The following is a 15733-nucleotide window of genomic DNA, read 5'->3' on the forward strand; positions in this document are numbered from 1 at the left end:
TTCTTCTTTTTTTGTTAATAACGGAAAAAAAGGGTAATTCTGAACTTTACGAATTTGGTAGACGGGGAAATTTTTATTGTGGTAGCCCAGCTGCACAGTGCTGTTGATCGAATAAATCACGAAATTATACAAAAATGTGGTTTATATTCGTGTTTCGTAAAAAAAATCCGACATCTCATATTAAAAAAAAATTCGCCATGACCTCAAAATATCCAGTAATAAAATTCACATCCTGGGTCAAAAATGAAATCAAATTTACAAAGATGTTAGCGACATACTTTAAACATAGCAAAAATTTAAGGGATAAAAAAATAGCGAACTTTTCATTGGTGGTGTTTCATTTAATTATTGTAACAATGTAATAGCAATTATATGAAAAAACAAGAAAACAGTACCACTTTTCACAGCAGTATAGAGTATAGTCAACTTAACGATGCGTTTTACAAATTCTGTGGGAACGAATGAGAGTATGGCAGACTATCCTCTTCTTTTACGTTTCACACAACGCGGATTCTCAAGCAGACTAGCTAGAAGATGATTATCGAATATTTAGCTTTAAGGTTAAGCTTCGTTTCCCACGGATCCGAGCCATTTGGGACATTTCCGGGATTTTACCGCACGGGTTTGGGAGTCGGTTGGTGGAAATCGGTTTCCACTGTGTGGATTTAATGTTTTGAGTGTTCAATGAATGTTTAAAAGTTATAATCGTTGTCGACCGAATCATTTTTTCCTGTCTACGTCGTTGTGGTAGCTGAGCACAAATGTCGGTATAAGCTTTTTTGTTAACTGTTAGTCTGTGACCAAAAGAAGAAATTCTTTGACATACGTCGGTAATGGGCGAAAGGCTTGTCCAACAATTGGCGAAAAGTAATCTAACTCTGACTGGAACCTTCGGCACGCACTAACACACAATAACGCGTTTTACCACAAACCGAAACTCAATTTTAATTAAAACTGAGTTTTGAGTTTTAATCTTCTCGTGAAAATGCCAACTTGGTTGACGAAACGCGCGTCGAGTACGTAAAAATGAGTTTCGGCTTGTGATAAAACGTGTTATTGTGTGTTGGTGAAAACTAAGAATAAGAAGTATCCTGTGCTTACGTTGCCACGTTACGGAAAAATGGAAAAGCAAAGAAAGAGTATTTTGTGCTTTAAGTGACGGTAATATGAAATCTTCGGACTGGTCGAGAGCCATTATAAATTAATTCTATTACCAATAAACTCAAGGAGAAATTAAAGCAGAATTAGTGGAAAGGTTCGAAAAACACTTTTCATTTTGAGTAAAATTGAGTTCAGTGCGTATTAATTAAAATTTCGCTACTTACGTTTTTCTTATTATATTGAAAAACTACTATTATATATTATTATAGTGGATAAAAGTGGTGAATAATTTTCACATTTATTTTTTTAAAAAGGTGCTGTTATAATACAAATATCATACAATTATCGGAATCTACTTAAATATGGGATCAACAGCTCTTAAAAACTCCTGATGAAATTTGGCGGTGCTAAAACGGTCGCAAGAAGCCTTCGCCCTATCCCTTATCTGGGCGATTTCCTCCGCGTCCGCTTCCACGATGTATTTCAAAATGTGCGCGAATTCTTCAGCCGTGTTCGCCAAAAAACCTAACCTCGAACCCTCCGAGGTTTCGATTATATCCAGAAGAGGTCCTCCTGATCTGTGAGCCACCATTATTAAACCGGCGGCCATTTGCTCGACGACGCTTATGCCGAAATGCTCATCGAGCATAGTGTGAATTCCGATATAAGCGCTTTGGAATTCTTCAAATAGAGCCTCGTATGGTAGATTCACTTTAAATTCAACATTGTTTTCCAAGGATAGGTGTTTAGACAAATCTCTCAGATCTTTTACTCGGTCAGAATCTTCCTGGTTGCGACAGCTGCCGCATAAAACTAAGGTTATGTTTTCGAATATGTTTTCGGAAACTATTTCTCGTAACTCATATAGGGCTTGCAGTTGCAAGGGGTGATCCTTCTCGGGCCTGAACTGGGCCAACGACAAGATCCTTATTTTATCTGGCTTTTTATTTTCACGAGGGATTTCTTTTAGGCGATCAATTTCGCATGGAGGGTAAACCAGAGACATTGGGGTACTCCACAAGACATTTAGATTTTCGAGGGTAAAAGTTGAATTTACAAGGGTGGTGTCGCTACACTGACCGGCCAAACAGTAGGCCTTCAAAAAGATTATGATAATCTTTGAACATCAATAATAATAACAAAATACTTACCCACGCTAGCAAATGATAGTACACTAGCTTGCCATAGGTTAGAGACGAACTTTGCGCTATAAAACTTCTGTTGTTGTAATTGGTTCTGCGATTTTGCACCCTCCTAAGCATTTCTTTGTTGATTAAGGGGTAATGCACGTAGCATCCCGTCTTACAACCACCAAAATATTTAAATAAAGGTATGGTAAATGTAAAACCTGTAGTTTCAATGAACACATCTACAAAAGCAATATTCATGATTACTTATCATGTTCAATGACTTTCAACAGTACCTGGCACGAACTGGTTAATCGCCTCAAAACCCAAATAAATCGAGCCAACTATTTGCCCTAATAATGTGAAAAAAGGGTATACAGAAGACTCGACCCACCTCCTCTGCCTTAAGTACACAAACTTAACGTTCTTTGGATTAATATCTACGTTTAGCGTGTTTTTAACTTTGCCTAGTATCTCTATCGAAGTGTACTGAACATCCCCGGTGTAAATATAAAAATCTGCATTGCGATACCTAAAAAAGCATTTACCGGCAACACATACATAACACCGGCCCAATTAGTACTTTTCTTGTAAAGCTTTAAGTGCCACCCAGAGCACTCTTTCGCCGCCGCCTCCCGCATTCGCGTAAGGGTGAAACAGTCCCACACAAAGTCGGTTGTGACCCCGTTTCAGTTTGTCAGAGGTGAATTTGTGTTTGAAATAGAAGAAAAACATCGGCAGTAGAATGATCGACGACAACAGCACGAAAATGCTGAAGGCTAGCAGCAATTTTACCGCGAAAGCCAGAGAGAATCTAAAAGGTAAAACTTGTTTCGGAAAGAAAATTCTTTTAATAGAATACGTGCACTTACAAAAATCTAAAGACATGTCCCATGATGCATGAGTTCTTAGATTGAGTATAATCTAAGGTATGAGTTAGTCAGCCTATGTATTTACGCGATTTTTTACATTTTTTCTGATAAGGATTCAAAGTACTCAGTAAATTGACCCACAGAAAAATTAAAAATCGAAATTGGTTGTTCTACATCAATGGGCATGTTCAGTCGTATACAACTGCTGCCAATAATCACAAAACAAGATGGCTTTGTTATTCATTAACGGGGTGAGGATCGGCTCAACGGCACGTAGAGCAGCCGCAAATTATGGCATCCAATCATCTTTGTTTACATTTAATTCGCTAAGTATCAAATGTAACCTAAAAAAATGTTTGGGGTCTAATGAAACTAGCGCTTTTAAGAACTGTTTTTCAGTTTCTCGGCAAATTTTATTAAAAACGAAAGAAATCTTTATTGTAGCACTATCTGTCTATTAATATAAATATATGAGTGTTTCTACAGGTAGCTGCAGTTGATAACTTGGTCGCAGTTGTTGATGACGCTGGCAGAGTACATAACGCAATAGTTTTTAGAATCAACCCTCTGTATACTATACTGAATAATGGAGATCCTATAATAAATTAAAATCAGCATTTAATAGGTGATAATGCTTATCCAGTTTCATCATTTCTCTTAAAACCGTAATGGAATGTTAGCCTATATAGATAATGAAGAACTAAATGAGGATTTTAACGGAAACAAAAAGTTTTCATCAAATTCAAGGGCAGATGAAAAGAGACTACATAGCAAATGTATTGTGAGTTGGTAATTATTGTTAAAGTTAAAATATTCCACATTAAAACCAGAATTATTTCAATAATGTATTTTATTTATTTACAAAAGTAAAAAACCTAAGTAATTGCGAGTAGCCTATTTCTCCAACGTATACCACCTACAATCAGAAAAATATCTAGATGGCAAAAAAAAATCAAATATTTCTCTAAATATATAATAAAGCAAAAAGATATTCTTTATTTTACCTACTTCGTTCATTATGTATTTGGCTGTTTCCTTAGAATCTCTGGTTTTTCTCTTTGAATCTGGTTATTCTCTCGTAAATATGCACAGTTTTTTCAATTCCGCCAGCTTTCCCTCTTCATTGTCCAAACCCTGTTTTTCATACATTTTCAAGAGATTTTGTCTGAACATGTTTTTCTTTTTTGTCTCCATTAATCACTTTACCTTTAGGAGTGTCCATTTGGGTAGATTCATTTTCTAGTTCTATACAATATATAATAGAAGTAATAAAGTACACTTGTGTGTTAAAGAAATTTTTTTCAAAATAAGATACACTATCATCTAATTTTACTCCACTTACCAGTGCTGAGTCCAGGCCACTTTCAATAATGGGTTCACCTTTTTCATCAGTTACCAGATAATAATTTTCTGAAGAAATTACCATTTTTCCTCCCACATTGGATAATTTATTAACGAAATATCTATTACAATTTCGTCACGAAAAACAAGTATATAACACAGTTGATATACTTCAACCTAACCACAAAAAAAAACGCTAGGTAGAAGCATCGTAATATTTCTTCGAAGCGATTGATGCTCAAAGGCTGACCAAAATCAATCGCGCATGGCTTCGCTCAGCCGGTATTGCTGAGGCATCAAACATTTTTGGAAGGCTGAACAAGCCCAATGTTACGTTTAAACTACCACTCTGACCTATTTGTAATCCGTGATTGTAAAATTTCAAATTTATAACCTTAGCAAATTAGCGGTAGAATTAGCTGAACATTTGTTTTTGTGTAATGGTAAGGTGTAATTTAAGTAACGTGCAATATTTAGTATTATTTTTTTTGTAGAGACGTAGTCTAGCGCCGAGCCAAATCGGCAAAGCCGACGTGACACATTCCACACCATTTTCACAAACTGTTTCCGCTAAAAGAACTCGGCAACATTCCAGCGACAAAGCGAATGTAAAATTGCGCAAGCCGCTATCCGCGGTGAATACCACGGAGGTTATCTTCTTGTCGAACCACGTACGTTATATAAAAAAAGGTTAGTATCACGCTACAGGTCTGTTTCGCAGGAGGACATCATTAAAAAATTATCCAAACCTTTCAAATGTCCAATTCCTAATTATGAAGGGATCGCAACGACAAAAAATCTGGGCATCCGTCGGTCGCAACCGAAAAGAGCGCTGTACGATCCCAACATACCGAACGCTTTAGTTTTATATACGCCACCGCCCCAAACTGAGCACGACAAACTCAAATCTGATAAGTATGTGTGGTGTAATCTATTTAGAATATTTATTATTGTTTATCTTTGCTCATACTAGGAATATTTTGGTCCATGTAGTGGTAGATCCAGCGTTAGGCAACATACTGCGGCCTCATCAAAGAGAAGTATGGGGGGCCTCTGCTGGACACGCCGGAATTTAATGGTTTGATTTCAGGGAGTGAAATTTATGTACGATTGTGTGACCGGCGTGCAAATCCCTGATTCATATGGGTGCATCATGGCGGATGAGATGGGACTCGGTAAAACTTTGCAATGCATCACGTTATTGTGGACCTTGGTGAGGCAGGGCCCGGAGGCAAAGCCCCTGATAACCAAAGGTATCATAGTGTGTCCGAGCTCGCTCGTGAAAAACTGGTTCAACGAGATCAACAAATGGCTCAACGGGCGTTTGCCTGCGGTCACCATAGACGGCGGGCCTGAGGTGAAGAAAAAACTCACCCAGTTCATGCAGAGCCAGGGTCGGACTGCGATACCGGTCTTGATAATATCGTACGAAACCTTTAGGATGCACGCGGATATTTTACACAGCAGCGAAATAGGACTAGTGTTGTGCGACGAAGGTCACAGGTATTCGATAGTATTTTTGGCAGAATTTTTCATGATTGCGCAAAATTTCATGATTTCACGGAATTTCGCATGATTTCACATGACTGCCCGAGATTTCACTTGCTTTCCTTTTCCTTTGATTCTGTGCGATTTCACGGGATTTCACTTGATTACTCGATATTAACATGATTTCACGGCATTTTACATTATTGCACCTAATTTCGCGTGATTTCACCTGATTTGACATGATTGCGCGGAATTCCGCTTGATTTCACGTGGTTGTGTGGGGTTTCGTTTGATTGCGCAATATTGCACGGGATTTCGCTTGATGGCGCGATATTATACATGATTGCGCGGGATTTTGCATGATTTCATATGATGACTACGCTTGATTTTATATGATTTCAGAAGTTTGCACGGGAATTCGCTTGATTGCGGTATATTTTACATGATTCCAAGGGATTTCGTTTGATTGCGGGAGTTACACATGATTTGGCGGGATTTTACATGATTTCTCATTATTTTGCGGTACTTCACATGATTGCGCGGGATTTCGCCTGATTGGGCAATACTTCTCGGGATTTCGCTTGATTCGGGATATTACACATAATTTCGCAAGATTTCATATGATAGCGCGGGATTTTTCATGATTTCATATTATGATTGTGCGGAATTTCCCTCGGTTGCGCGCGATTTCATATGATTTCGCTGGACTTCGCTTGATTTCACAAGATTGTACAGAATTTCGCTTAATTTCAGATTATTTTACGATACTTCAAATGATTGCGCAGGATTTTTCATGATTTCATATTATGATTGTGCGGAATTTCGCTCGATTGCGCGCGTTTTCATATGATTTCGCGGGACTTCGTTTGATTTCACAAGATTGCACAGGATTTCGCTTAATTTCAGATTATTTTACGATACTTCAAATGCGCAAGCAGCAAAATAATTTTACTTAAAAATTATGCGTCTATTATTGCGGCTAACAATTGTTATCATAATTAAGATTTTAATTTGTACAGGAACAATTAAAACAAGCACAAAAAGTTTTACTATGCCCAGTGGACAAGATAAGAAACATTGGTATCTTTCTTACAAAAATTGTGTATCAAATTATATGTTATATTTCGTCTCTTAATGCGGGACAGTAATAAATTGTAAGTTTGCAATGACAGGAATCATTAAACATGAAAGTTTTGTCTCTATTAAAAGAGACTTTTTGTTTTAAGTTTTTTTGTAACAAAAATTCATACTACTGAATGGTCAGATGACAGTTCGAAACAGCCTTCAGTACCATTTGCAATGCAGAAGTCTATACCATCGGCAATTTTGTTTTTGTCTGTCGGTCAGTACGCAGAACTCAGTTCACACATTGAGAATTGAGAATAATAATTTTCTCATTTTTAGAATGTGCAGTATTGCTAATCCGTTTCTCAGCAACAAATTGTCACGTAGGTCCTCTTTCAAAACCCTTGACAACCAATATAGTTACAATACGACTAAGATCATCACTAAATTATTCATTTCAGTAAATAACCAGAGCATAATAGACCGACCGGGTATGATGGAAAAGTTTCTTGTATTTTAAATTCTGTTAAAAAGAGTAAAATTTTTTGTTGCACTTTTTGCCTAAAATAGAAATTTCAGTTAAAATTTATGCCAACTAGTTAGTCACAAATAACTAAAAAACTGGAAAGGATTTTTGCACAAGGAGTTCTGTATGTAAAGGATTGTTTTAACAGATATCGATGCGTTTTTGGATTTTTCTTTTTAAATTTAAATGGTATACTTTTTTAGTATCGTTTGGCAAACTGTTTTTTATGTAATTTCAACAATAATTCAATTCAATTCAATAATAATTCAGAGGAACGATAATTCAAAACTTAGTAAAAAGTACAAATTGAAATGACAAAATGATAAAAAATTATTTTTCTGATATAACTATAACAAAATACTCCAATACTATCCAAGTTAGAAGTGCGTATCTTTAATAGTCCTCACAAAACAACGAGCATGTTTTCGATAATTCGCTTTTCCGCTATTAATATTTCTAAATTAAAATAATTTTTATGGCCGTTGGAATTTTTATTTTCAGTCAAAAAATCCCGTAGCAATCAAAAGTGAAATTCGACACTTTCGGGGCTGCGCGCCATTGAATTATCGCCACGCAGCGTAGCGCATTTTCAATGGTTCACCGTTATGGCGTCAGTCGTCGCCCGATGACGTTTTTAGATTTCACGAGTTTCCGCAGATTTCTGGGATTTTGTTTTGTTTTTAGATTAAAAAATTGTGAGAATCAAACGTACCGCGCCCTGATGGGGTTGAAGGCGAAACGGAGGGTGCTGTTGAGCGGCACCCCCATCCAAAATGATCTGCTGGAGTATTTCAGTCTTATCCATTTCGTGAACGAAGGTTTGCTCGGTAGCGCCTCGGAGTTTAAGAGAAAGTACGAGAGTTACATACTGAAGGGGCAAGACTCGATGGCTACCGTTGAGGAGCGAAAAAGGGCCATCGAACGAATCCAAGAACTAACCAATATAGTCAATAAGTGCTTGATTAGACGCACCTCGGCTTTACTAACCAAATATTTACCGGTTAAGTTCGAAATGATTGTCGTGTGCCAGCTCACGCCTTACCAGAAGCAGCTCTACTTGAACTACATCAACTCGGAGGCGGTCAAAAGGACCGTGTTGGGAAACGCCGACGTCGGCAAAAGCGGAATGAGCTCCCTAGCCAGCATCACCACGCTGAAGAAGCTTTGCAACCATCCCGATTTGATACTCGACAAAATCGAGGAGGGTGGCGAAGGTTTCGAGAAGTCCCTCAATATTTTAAACGCTAAAAAGAGCGACAGCGACGTCCGTCCCGAACTCTCCTCGAAACTGATCGTGCTCGACTATTTTTTGGCGAATTTAAAGGCCAACAGCGACGACAAGGTCGTCATAGTGTCCAACTGGACGCAGACCTTGGATTTGTTCGAGAAACTGTGGAAACGGAGGGGTTATCAGTACGTCAGACTCGACGGCACCATGAGCATTAAAAAACGTGCCAAAGTGGTGGAAAATTTCAACAGAAGCGACTCTACCGAGTTTATTTTCATGCTCAGCTCCAAGGCTGGCGGTTGCGGTCTCAACTTGATAGGCGCCAATCGCTTGGTGATGTATGACCCGGATTGGAACCCGGCCAACGACGACCAAGCGATGGCGCGAGTCTGGAGGGACGGACAACAGAAACCGTGTTACATTTACAGATTTTTGACGGTTGGTTATTTGTTTAGACACTAGATACAATTCAGCTGCCGAGTTAGACCACCTACCTCCCAGTCTGGAATAAAAATATAGACCCAGCATGTGTATGTTATGTTTAGCCAATTTTCTCCACATTTTCTTATCGATTCTTTTGTCCTTCTATTTCTTTCTGCTTTCCATCTCATTTTTGGTGCTCCCTGTCGTAAGAAATAGTTTTAGGATTCTAACTCTATACATTCTCTGGACGTCTCCCATTGATCATAATCTTTGGCCTTTTACAACTCCTGGTTCATTATTTTAATTCCTTGTTTTTTGTTCTCATCCACATTGCACTCTCTTCTTTCCGCCTCAGACTGCTAATCAGTCTGCTTTGTTTAGTGTCCATATTTCACTCCCACATGTAACTATGACTGTCACTTTAGCTTTCCTGGATATAGGTTTAGTCTTTTGTAATTTTTTCAATGCATACATACTACAGTTTCCTACCATCAGTCTGCTTCGTAATACTACTGTCATATCCAGCTGTAGGTTTCATTTTTGTCATTTACAATTGTCAGGTATGGTTATTTTTTTAAATCGTTATCTGATGCTTTAACCAAATGAAACCATTTTGTCTTTCAATCTTTTTAAACTTTCTTTGAGTTCTTGTTTACTTCTTGTGAGCAGTGCTAAGTCGTCCGCACGTATAGATCTTTGCCTCCCTTGTGACCTTTTCTAAGTCCAGTAACAGTGGGTTACCCTGCCTTACTCCTATTGTTCTTCTTAGTGTGTCTTGTATAATTTTTTTATACTTTTAATCCTTGTAGAGCTCATTTGTTTTTATTCTATCATAGACTTGCTAGATATTGAAAAACACTACCCATATTGGCTTTTTGTATTCAAAACTTTTTGCTTGAATTTCTCGTAGGATAAACTTTTTCCGTTTTCTCTCTTGCTAACACTACAATGTTTGGTGAGCTCGTCCTCTACTCTAACCTAGCATGTTGCTGTCGTACAATGTAGCAGGTTGCTATGTTGAATTCCCTGTACTTCTTCCTGGAACAAAGCCTGCCTGTTCCGGTGTTATTTGTAGCAGGGTGAGGCCAAATAACAAAAGTATCATCAACTTACAATTTCCATAGTTTTGGTTTTAGATGGGGGGTCTCGAGGGCTTTCTTCTCAGAAGCTTCCAAAAATATATTTGCCATGACTCGTGATGATGGAGAACACATACCGATAGTGAAAAAGCTTTAATCATGAACTATTCGACTAAACTAAAATTCTTGCATGTAATAAATTCTTCTACCAAACCTCAGGTTTTTACCTGTTACCAAAATAGGATGGGTGACTACCCTACATAAAACTTCACCATTTACTCCGCCCTCTGGTACAGAGTAGAATGCGAGTCAGTTTCAGCTACGCAATAAAGAAGGCAACGTCAGCGAACATTAACATTAGTACTAGGAGTTTTTTTTTAGATGATTTTTTTTAAATTTCTTATTGAGAAGCCATTAAGACAAGTCCTTAACTTATAAAATTTTGTTTTTAGGCTGGTACCATCGAGGAGAAGATATTTCAACGGCAAGCCCACAAAAAAGCACTGAGCTCGACCATAGTGGACATGAATGAAGAGACCGCCCGTCACTTCAGCGTGGCAGAGCTGAGGGACCTGTTCCGATTAGAGGAGACAGAGTCCGATACACACACGAAGCTGAAGTGCAAGAGCTGCTTCAATAAAATCGCCATTAAAAATCCGCCCGAAGACGCTGACTGCACATCGGACTTGTCGCAGTGGTACCACTGCTGGGACAAGAAAGGGTTGGCAGACATGGTAAGATAATTACAGCAGTTAAGCAGGTTCAATTTTGAATGGAGAAAGATGTGCAGGTACTGAAGCAGATTTGGGACCTGACGAAGTACATTTCGTTCGTTTTCCATCAAAAGTCAGCGTGTCAGGAGGTGAAGCCAAAAAGCTTTGAGGAGGAAGATCCGGATTATGAAGAAAAAGATGATGAAAACGATTCCGACTATTCCGAATAAGTTATGATTTTATATTCTTATGTTCTTTGAGGAGTTCCCTATAGTTTTGTATTAAGGTCCTGTGATAGTAAGAAATATATATTTTTGAATACTTAGTAATGTTCATTCTATAAGCGCAGCCAAAACTAAAAGTATCAGATATTCCTTGGATTTTCATTACGCAATGGTGAATAAATAAAATATTACCTACTCCACTGCGGTTATGACTGGATAAAACCAGAACGCACGATCGTGACTTCCCATGTTCACTAGCAAATTTGAAATTATCCTGATCGATTTTTATTCCGCGACTGCGAGCCACTTCTCCGGATGTTTTCCGAGAAATTATCCACGGTTCAATTGTGACGTTTGTCAATCTTGACGGTCACGTCACACGTCACTCAGTGGATTTTGCAAAAATGTACACAAAAATTAATCGACGTTGATAAACTTCGTGACTCGAATGCGGTTTACCAAACTTGTTGCATGATATACTGATTTACAATTGGTAATATAATTACCAAATTGAAAACTAATAAAAAGGAGAGTTGTAGGTACTTGTAAATATAGAAAATTTAGAAAAAAAAAGAAAGAAAAATAATAAGCTGGATTTTAACAACAAAGTTTTCGGTTTTTCCCAACGTAAACTAAATAAATCTCAAAAACAAATACCTGTTACAATTACATATAATTAAAAAGAATCAAGAGCCTTTAAGCCTTATACAATAACCTCACTTTCTATTTATCTTTGTTTCCGGTTCATTTTTCTTCAAAACAGTTGCTGCAACCATACTTCCCCTAACCATTTTTTGTTCCTTGCCAAATATTCAATTATCATTTCTTAGATCGCGTTCCTGTGCATTCATTTTGCTTCGAATTTGAAGTTTAAATTTATGTAAGTTTTCAGAATGAACATTTATTTTCGACAATTTTGAGAATTGACAAATTTGAATTTTTGTATCGAGAATTTGCGAATTTTATTTTCCATATAAATGTAATTTTTTCCTGTTAGTAATTGTAATAATTTTTGCGTACTTTTAAGACTTTGATCATCGTCTATTTCTGCTGATGGTTTGATAATATTGTTGTACTACGTTCATAAGTGATACTATTTTCATGATAATTTGATGTACCTGAAATAAACACATTGTTTTGGCATATAATTTTGCTACTGCTGCTATGTGGATACAATAATTAAATAAAACGCTACTGCCAAAAAATTCTCTGTGTTTTATCCCTTAAATTTTTGCTAGGGTACCATATCTTTGAAAATGTGATTTCATGAACCGGGAAATTTTATATAACTACAATTTTGCTAATTTGTATAATTTCCTGGTTAAATGAATAAATATAATAATTTGGCAACACTGTGCGGCCGCAATTAACATTTTCACTACTACCAAATACGAAAACTTCGGTTTTACCACATAAGAAAATAAATGGGTGTTTTGCTTTAAAATTCGATAGCTTTCCGTTTTCTGTATCAACCATAAATTCATTCAATAACAAAAAAATGTAAGACTTACGTAAATCGTAACTCGAATAGTTCGTATTTGAGATCTTCTGAGTTACGCCAAAGGCACAGCATAAATAGTCCCACGTTATTTCAGCGTCTAACCTAGATAGAATTTTCTTTCCATTTTCTCTCTATTATACTCTCCTTTCATTAGTTTATCTGTGATAATTACCGTCCATTTCTTTTGATAATTCCAGTACATTTTTTTTAACCATTGTTATAATTTTACAATAATTTTAAAACAGCTACGTCTCAATTCGGCATTGTTCGATTATATACAACAATTACAGTTTAACACTCAACAGTTGATGTTTACGATTGTTCCGTATCATAGGCAACTATATCATATTGGTTGTTCCGTATAACGAGATTCTGGCGGAACGATACGTTGGTGCAATTTTCGTTTTTCGTTAATTCGGCGCACGCGTTTAGACGGCGCGTCCGCATCTAGTTTACACCGATTTTGACAGATGGCGGTTCTGCGTCGTCACAGACACACACGAAAAGAAAAGCATATGGCGTCGTACGTTACTGTTTTCGCTTGACAAAGGGGTCGTTTCGTGGCGTTTATTTCGAGTGTCGCGGTTCGAAATTCGCGAAAATCTGACCCCGGGTGCCGTTCAGACGCGGCCCGCGGACGTTCCCGTCGAATCGGTCCTTTTATCTCGCGAGTTCGCGCCGTTTACGTATGTTGAGTTATTGTTGACGAATATAAATATTAAAAAGTATATACACACACACCGACCTGTGATATTAAAATTAGTTATTATACATTAAGGATTTCTTTATACACGTTTTTCGATTATTTATTGTACAACAACGCATTAGCATAGAGGTAGCGAGTGGTGAGTGTAAAACGAAGCATGTCTGAGGGGGAAGTTGAAGCTGTATCTTCGCAGCCGAACAGCGACAGCGACGAGATGCAGCCGAAGAGCGGTAAGTGTTTTATTCCATTGCCACCCCGACTGTTTATTTTTTGCGTACTTTTTAATCGATACGCCTTCAGTGTTACGTCCTTCGACGGTGGTGGTCACCTTTGTTTTTTCTCCGATGCTAACGTCGACCCAGCCGAATCGGATTTCCATGTGTTGTGTAATTGTTACGGCTGTAACGTCGTTAGATTTGTTTTTGGTGCAAATTTGAGCCGATTTGTCTTGCGGAACGTTTAAAAATGCGGAAATGCCGATAGAAAGTGCGATTTTCTGCAGTTATCTGGATAAATAGCGGGATCGAGTGCATTCGGCAAGGTCAATATTTAGTTGAAAAATAACGTTTTGACAATAAACAATAAGAAATGGATGCCCGGGGGTTATCTCCCAGCTCCAGAATTGCGGTCGACTTGGTTTCAATTTTTTTTCCTACTTTTTTTGCGTATATTCGAAAAAAAAGTGTTTTTTTTTATCGATTAAATATCAATGTCGTCGAAATTATCAACGCGTGAAGTCCGATCTGCAAGGTAAGTAAAAATTTCTAGAAAAAGTGGAACGCGCGGTGAGCATATATCGAATTTCTAATTGTCAATTCGTAAAAGAATATTACCCCTCTGATTTGAGATTATTAAATTAAATATTACTATAAATGTTGATAAGACGTACGCGCTTTGTTAAAAATCATTGGCCGGATGTTCAGGCTATTCGCAAGGGTGTACGACTTTAATCCCCTCGCTCAGACTTGTTTTTTGTGTCCTTGATAGGAATACGTGCTACCCAGTATATGTTTAATGATCCCGATTAGTTAGTCTACTGGAGCGAAAAAATTGTTTTGCCTTTACAGGGATTATGCGATAAACGACCAAAGAAATTGTGGTTTATTTGCAATTTTTTACCCAAACACTTTCTTCCTTCCCTTGTTACCCAGTGTTTTGAACCATGTTCCTGTAACACGAGTTTGACCATAAACCTTGGTGGTGCTCGATCTCAGTTGGGATGCTCGACAGGACAGAAAATCCTGGTATGAACCAAACCATTACTTTCTTATCGTACGTAAGTTTTGTACCGACATTTTTAAACGACCCGTATAATTACACTCGCTAAAGCCAAATCATTTCGCCAGAGCAATATAAATTATAATCATTGCAAAAACAACGTCCATTAAGTAAGAATTAACTAAGTCAAACTAAAGCGTCACAGAACAGTTTTGGTTAGTTCGGGTTAGTTTTGCTTAGTTAGCATATTATTTTGTTGCCAAACTGATAGACATTACCTGCTACCCAATAAGAAACGAACCACATGTTTTCTGCCATCACAGAACAAAACAACAATCTGCGATTTTTTTTTGTGATGTTCTTGAGAATTGTGCTTTAGTTTTTCGTTTTTAAAGAGAAAATATTTTTGCAATATAACCTCAAATGTATAATTGGTTTCATATTTTGAGGACAATATTTTCGATGTGTTATCACGGGATCCAAATAACTAAGTATACAATACATTGTGTGATTAGATAGATATTTCTACGTTATTTATAGAATCCAACTAAGGTATGAAATTTGATTACACTTTAACCAATTTTGACAAACAGCACTTGGCAACAATGAAAGTGCTACCTAAGCATAAGTATTATAAAATTAAACTAATTTTATTGGGTTTGGATATTTGGAAACTCCCTTGACATCTTTAGGCTTAAGCATAAAATAAGTCCATAAAAAATAGCACTTGGCAACAATGAAAGTGCTAAGCATAAGTATTATATAATTAAACTAATTTTATTGGGTTTGGATATTTAGAAACCTACTTAACATCTTTAGGCTTAGGCATAAAATAAGGCCATAAAAATTATTTTTTCTACTTCCGTGTGTAAAATATCTAATCACACACCGATCTAACTTGCGGGAAGCGTCACTTTACCACGTCAGTTTCGTTTCCCATGAATCCGAGCCACTTCGGACATTTTCGGCTTGGGAGCAATCGAATGTTTTCGGAGATAATTCCCATGCTTTGAATTTTGACGTTTGTCAATTCTGACGGTCATGTCAGTGAATGTATTCGTGTTTTTTTGCGAAAATGTACCAAAAAACAAACGGTCGTAGAAAAAGTATACTATGCAACA

General features: G+C 37.3%; 3 protein-coding genes across 3 annotated transcripts in view; 2 read left to right on the forward strand and 1 right to left on the reverse strand.

The window, feature by feature from the left end:
- Positions 1 to 1321: 1321 nt before the first annotated feature.
- LOC132706701 (GDP-Man:Man(3)GlcNAc(2)-PP-Dol alpha-1,2-mannosyltransferase) lies at positions 1322 to 3240 on the reverse strand. The gene is made up of 5 exons (XM_060678182.1): positions 3101 to 3240; positions 2812 to 3042; positions 2525 to 2760; positions 2253 to 2470; positions 1322 to 2197 (listed from the first exon to the last, which is right to left on the reverse strand). Exons 1-5 carry the CDS (start codon positions 3121 to 3123, stop codon positions 1454 to 1456), a joined length of 1452 nt encoding a protein of 483 aa, XP_060534165.1. The 5' UTR covers positions 3124 to 3240; the 3' UTR covers positions 1322 to 1453.
- A 1505-nt stretch (positions 3241 to 4745) lies between these two features.
- Positions 4746 to 11284, forward strand: LOC132706700 (DNA repair and recombination protein RAD54-like). Its single transcript, XM_060678181.1, has 8 exons — positions 4746 to 4884; positions 4936 to 5112; positions 5163 to 5356; positions 5415 to 5481; positions 5532 to 5944; positions 8205 to 9186; positions 10703 to 10984; positions 11041 to 11284. Exons 1-8 carry the CDS (start codon positions 4882 to 4884, stop codon positions 11191 to 11193), a joined length of 2271 nt encoding a protein of 756 aa, XP_060534164.1. The 5' UTR covers positions 4746 to 4881; the 3' UTR covers positions 11194 to 11284.
- Positions 11285 to 13169: 1885 nt separating this feature from the next.
- LOC132706699 (eukaryotic translation initiation factor 4E transporter-like) overlaps positions 13170 to 15733 on the forward strand; it is a 43898-nt gene continuing 41334 nt past the window's right edge. Inside the window, exon 1 of the mRNA XM_060678177.1 lies at positions 13170 to 13624. Coding sequence (XP_060534160.1) covers positions 13552 to 13624 — 73 coding nt within the window. The 5' untranslated portion in view covers positions 13170 to 13551. The remainder of the gene's footprint in view (positions 13625 to 15733) is intronic.

The sequence above is a fragment of the Cylas formicarius genome, unplaced genomic scaffold (genome assembly GCF_029955315.1).
Source record: "Cylas formicarius isolate icCylForm1 unplaced genomic scaffold, icCylForm1.1 PGA_scaffold_8__14_contigs__length_24414737, whole genome shotgun sequence".
Lineage (NCBI taxonomy): Eukaryota > Metazoa > Arthropoda > Insecta > Coleoptera > Brentidae > Cylas > Cylas formicarius.

Bases quoted from the DNA above. Each gene is read 5' to 3' on its own strand.
- LOC132706700 (XM_060678181.1), top strand. The intron at 5,482-5,531 runs GTATGGGGGGCC...GTTTGATTTCAG, and splicing joins TGCGGCCTCATCAAAGAGAA to GGAGTGAAATTTATGTACGA. The intron at 10,985-11,040 runs GTAAGATAATTA...AAAGATGTGCAG, and splicing joins AGAAAGGGTTGGCAGACATG to GTACTGAAGCAGATTTGGGA.
- LOC132706701 (XM_060678182.1), bottom strand. From the start codon at position 3,123: ATGGGACATGTCTTTAGATTTTT. The intron at 3,043-3,100 runs GTAAGTGCACGT...TTTACCTTTTAG, and splicing joins GGACATGTCTTTAGATTTTT to ATTCTCTCTGGCTTTCGCGG. The intron at 2,761-2,811 runs GTACTAATTGGG...ATGCTTTTTTAG, and splicing joins CTTAAAGCTTTACAAGAAAA to GTATCGCAATGCAGATTTTT.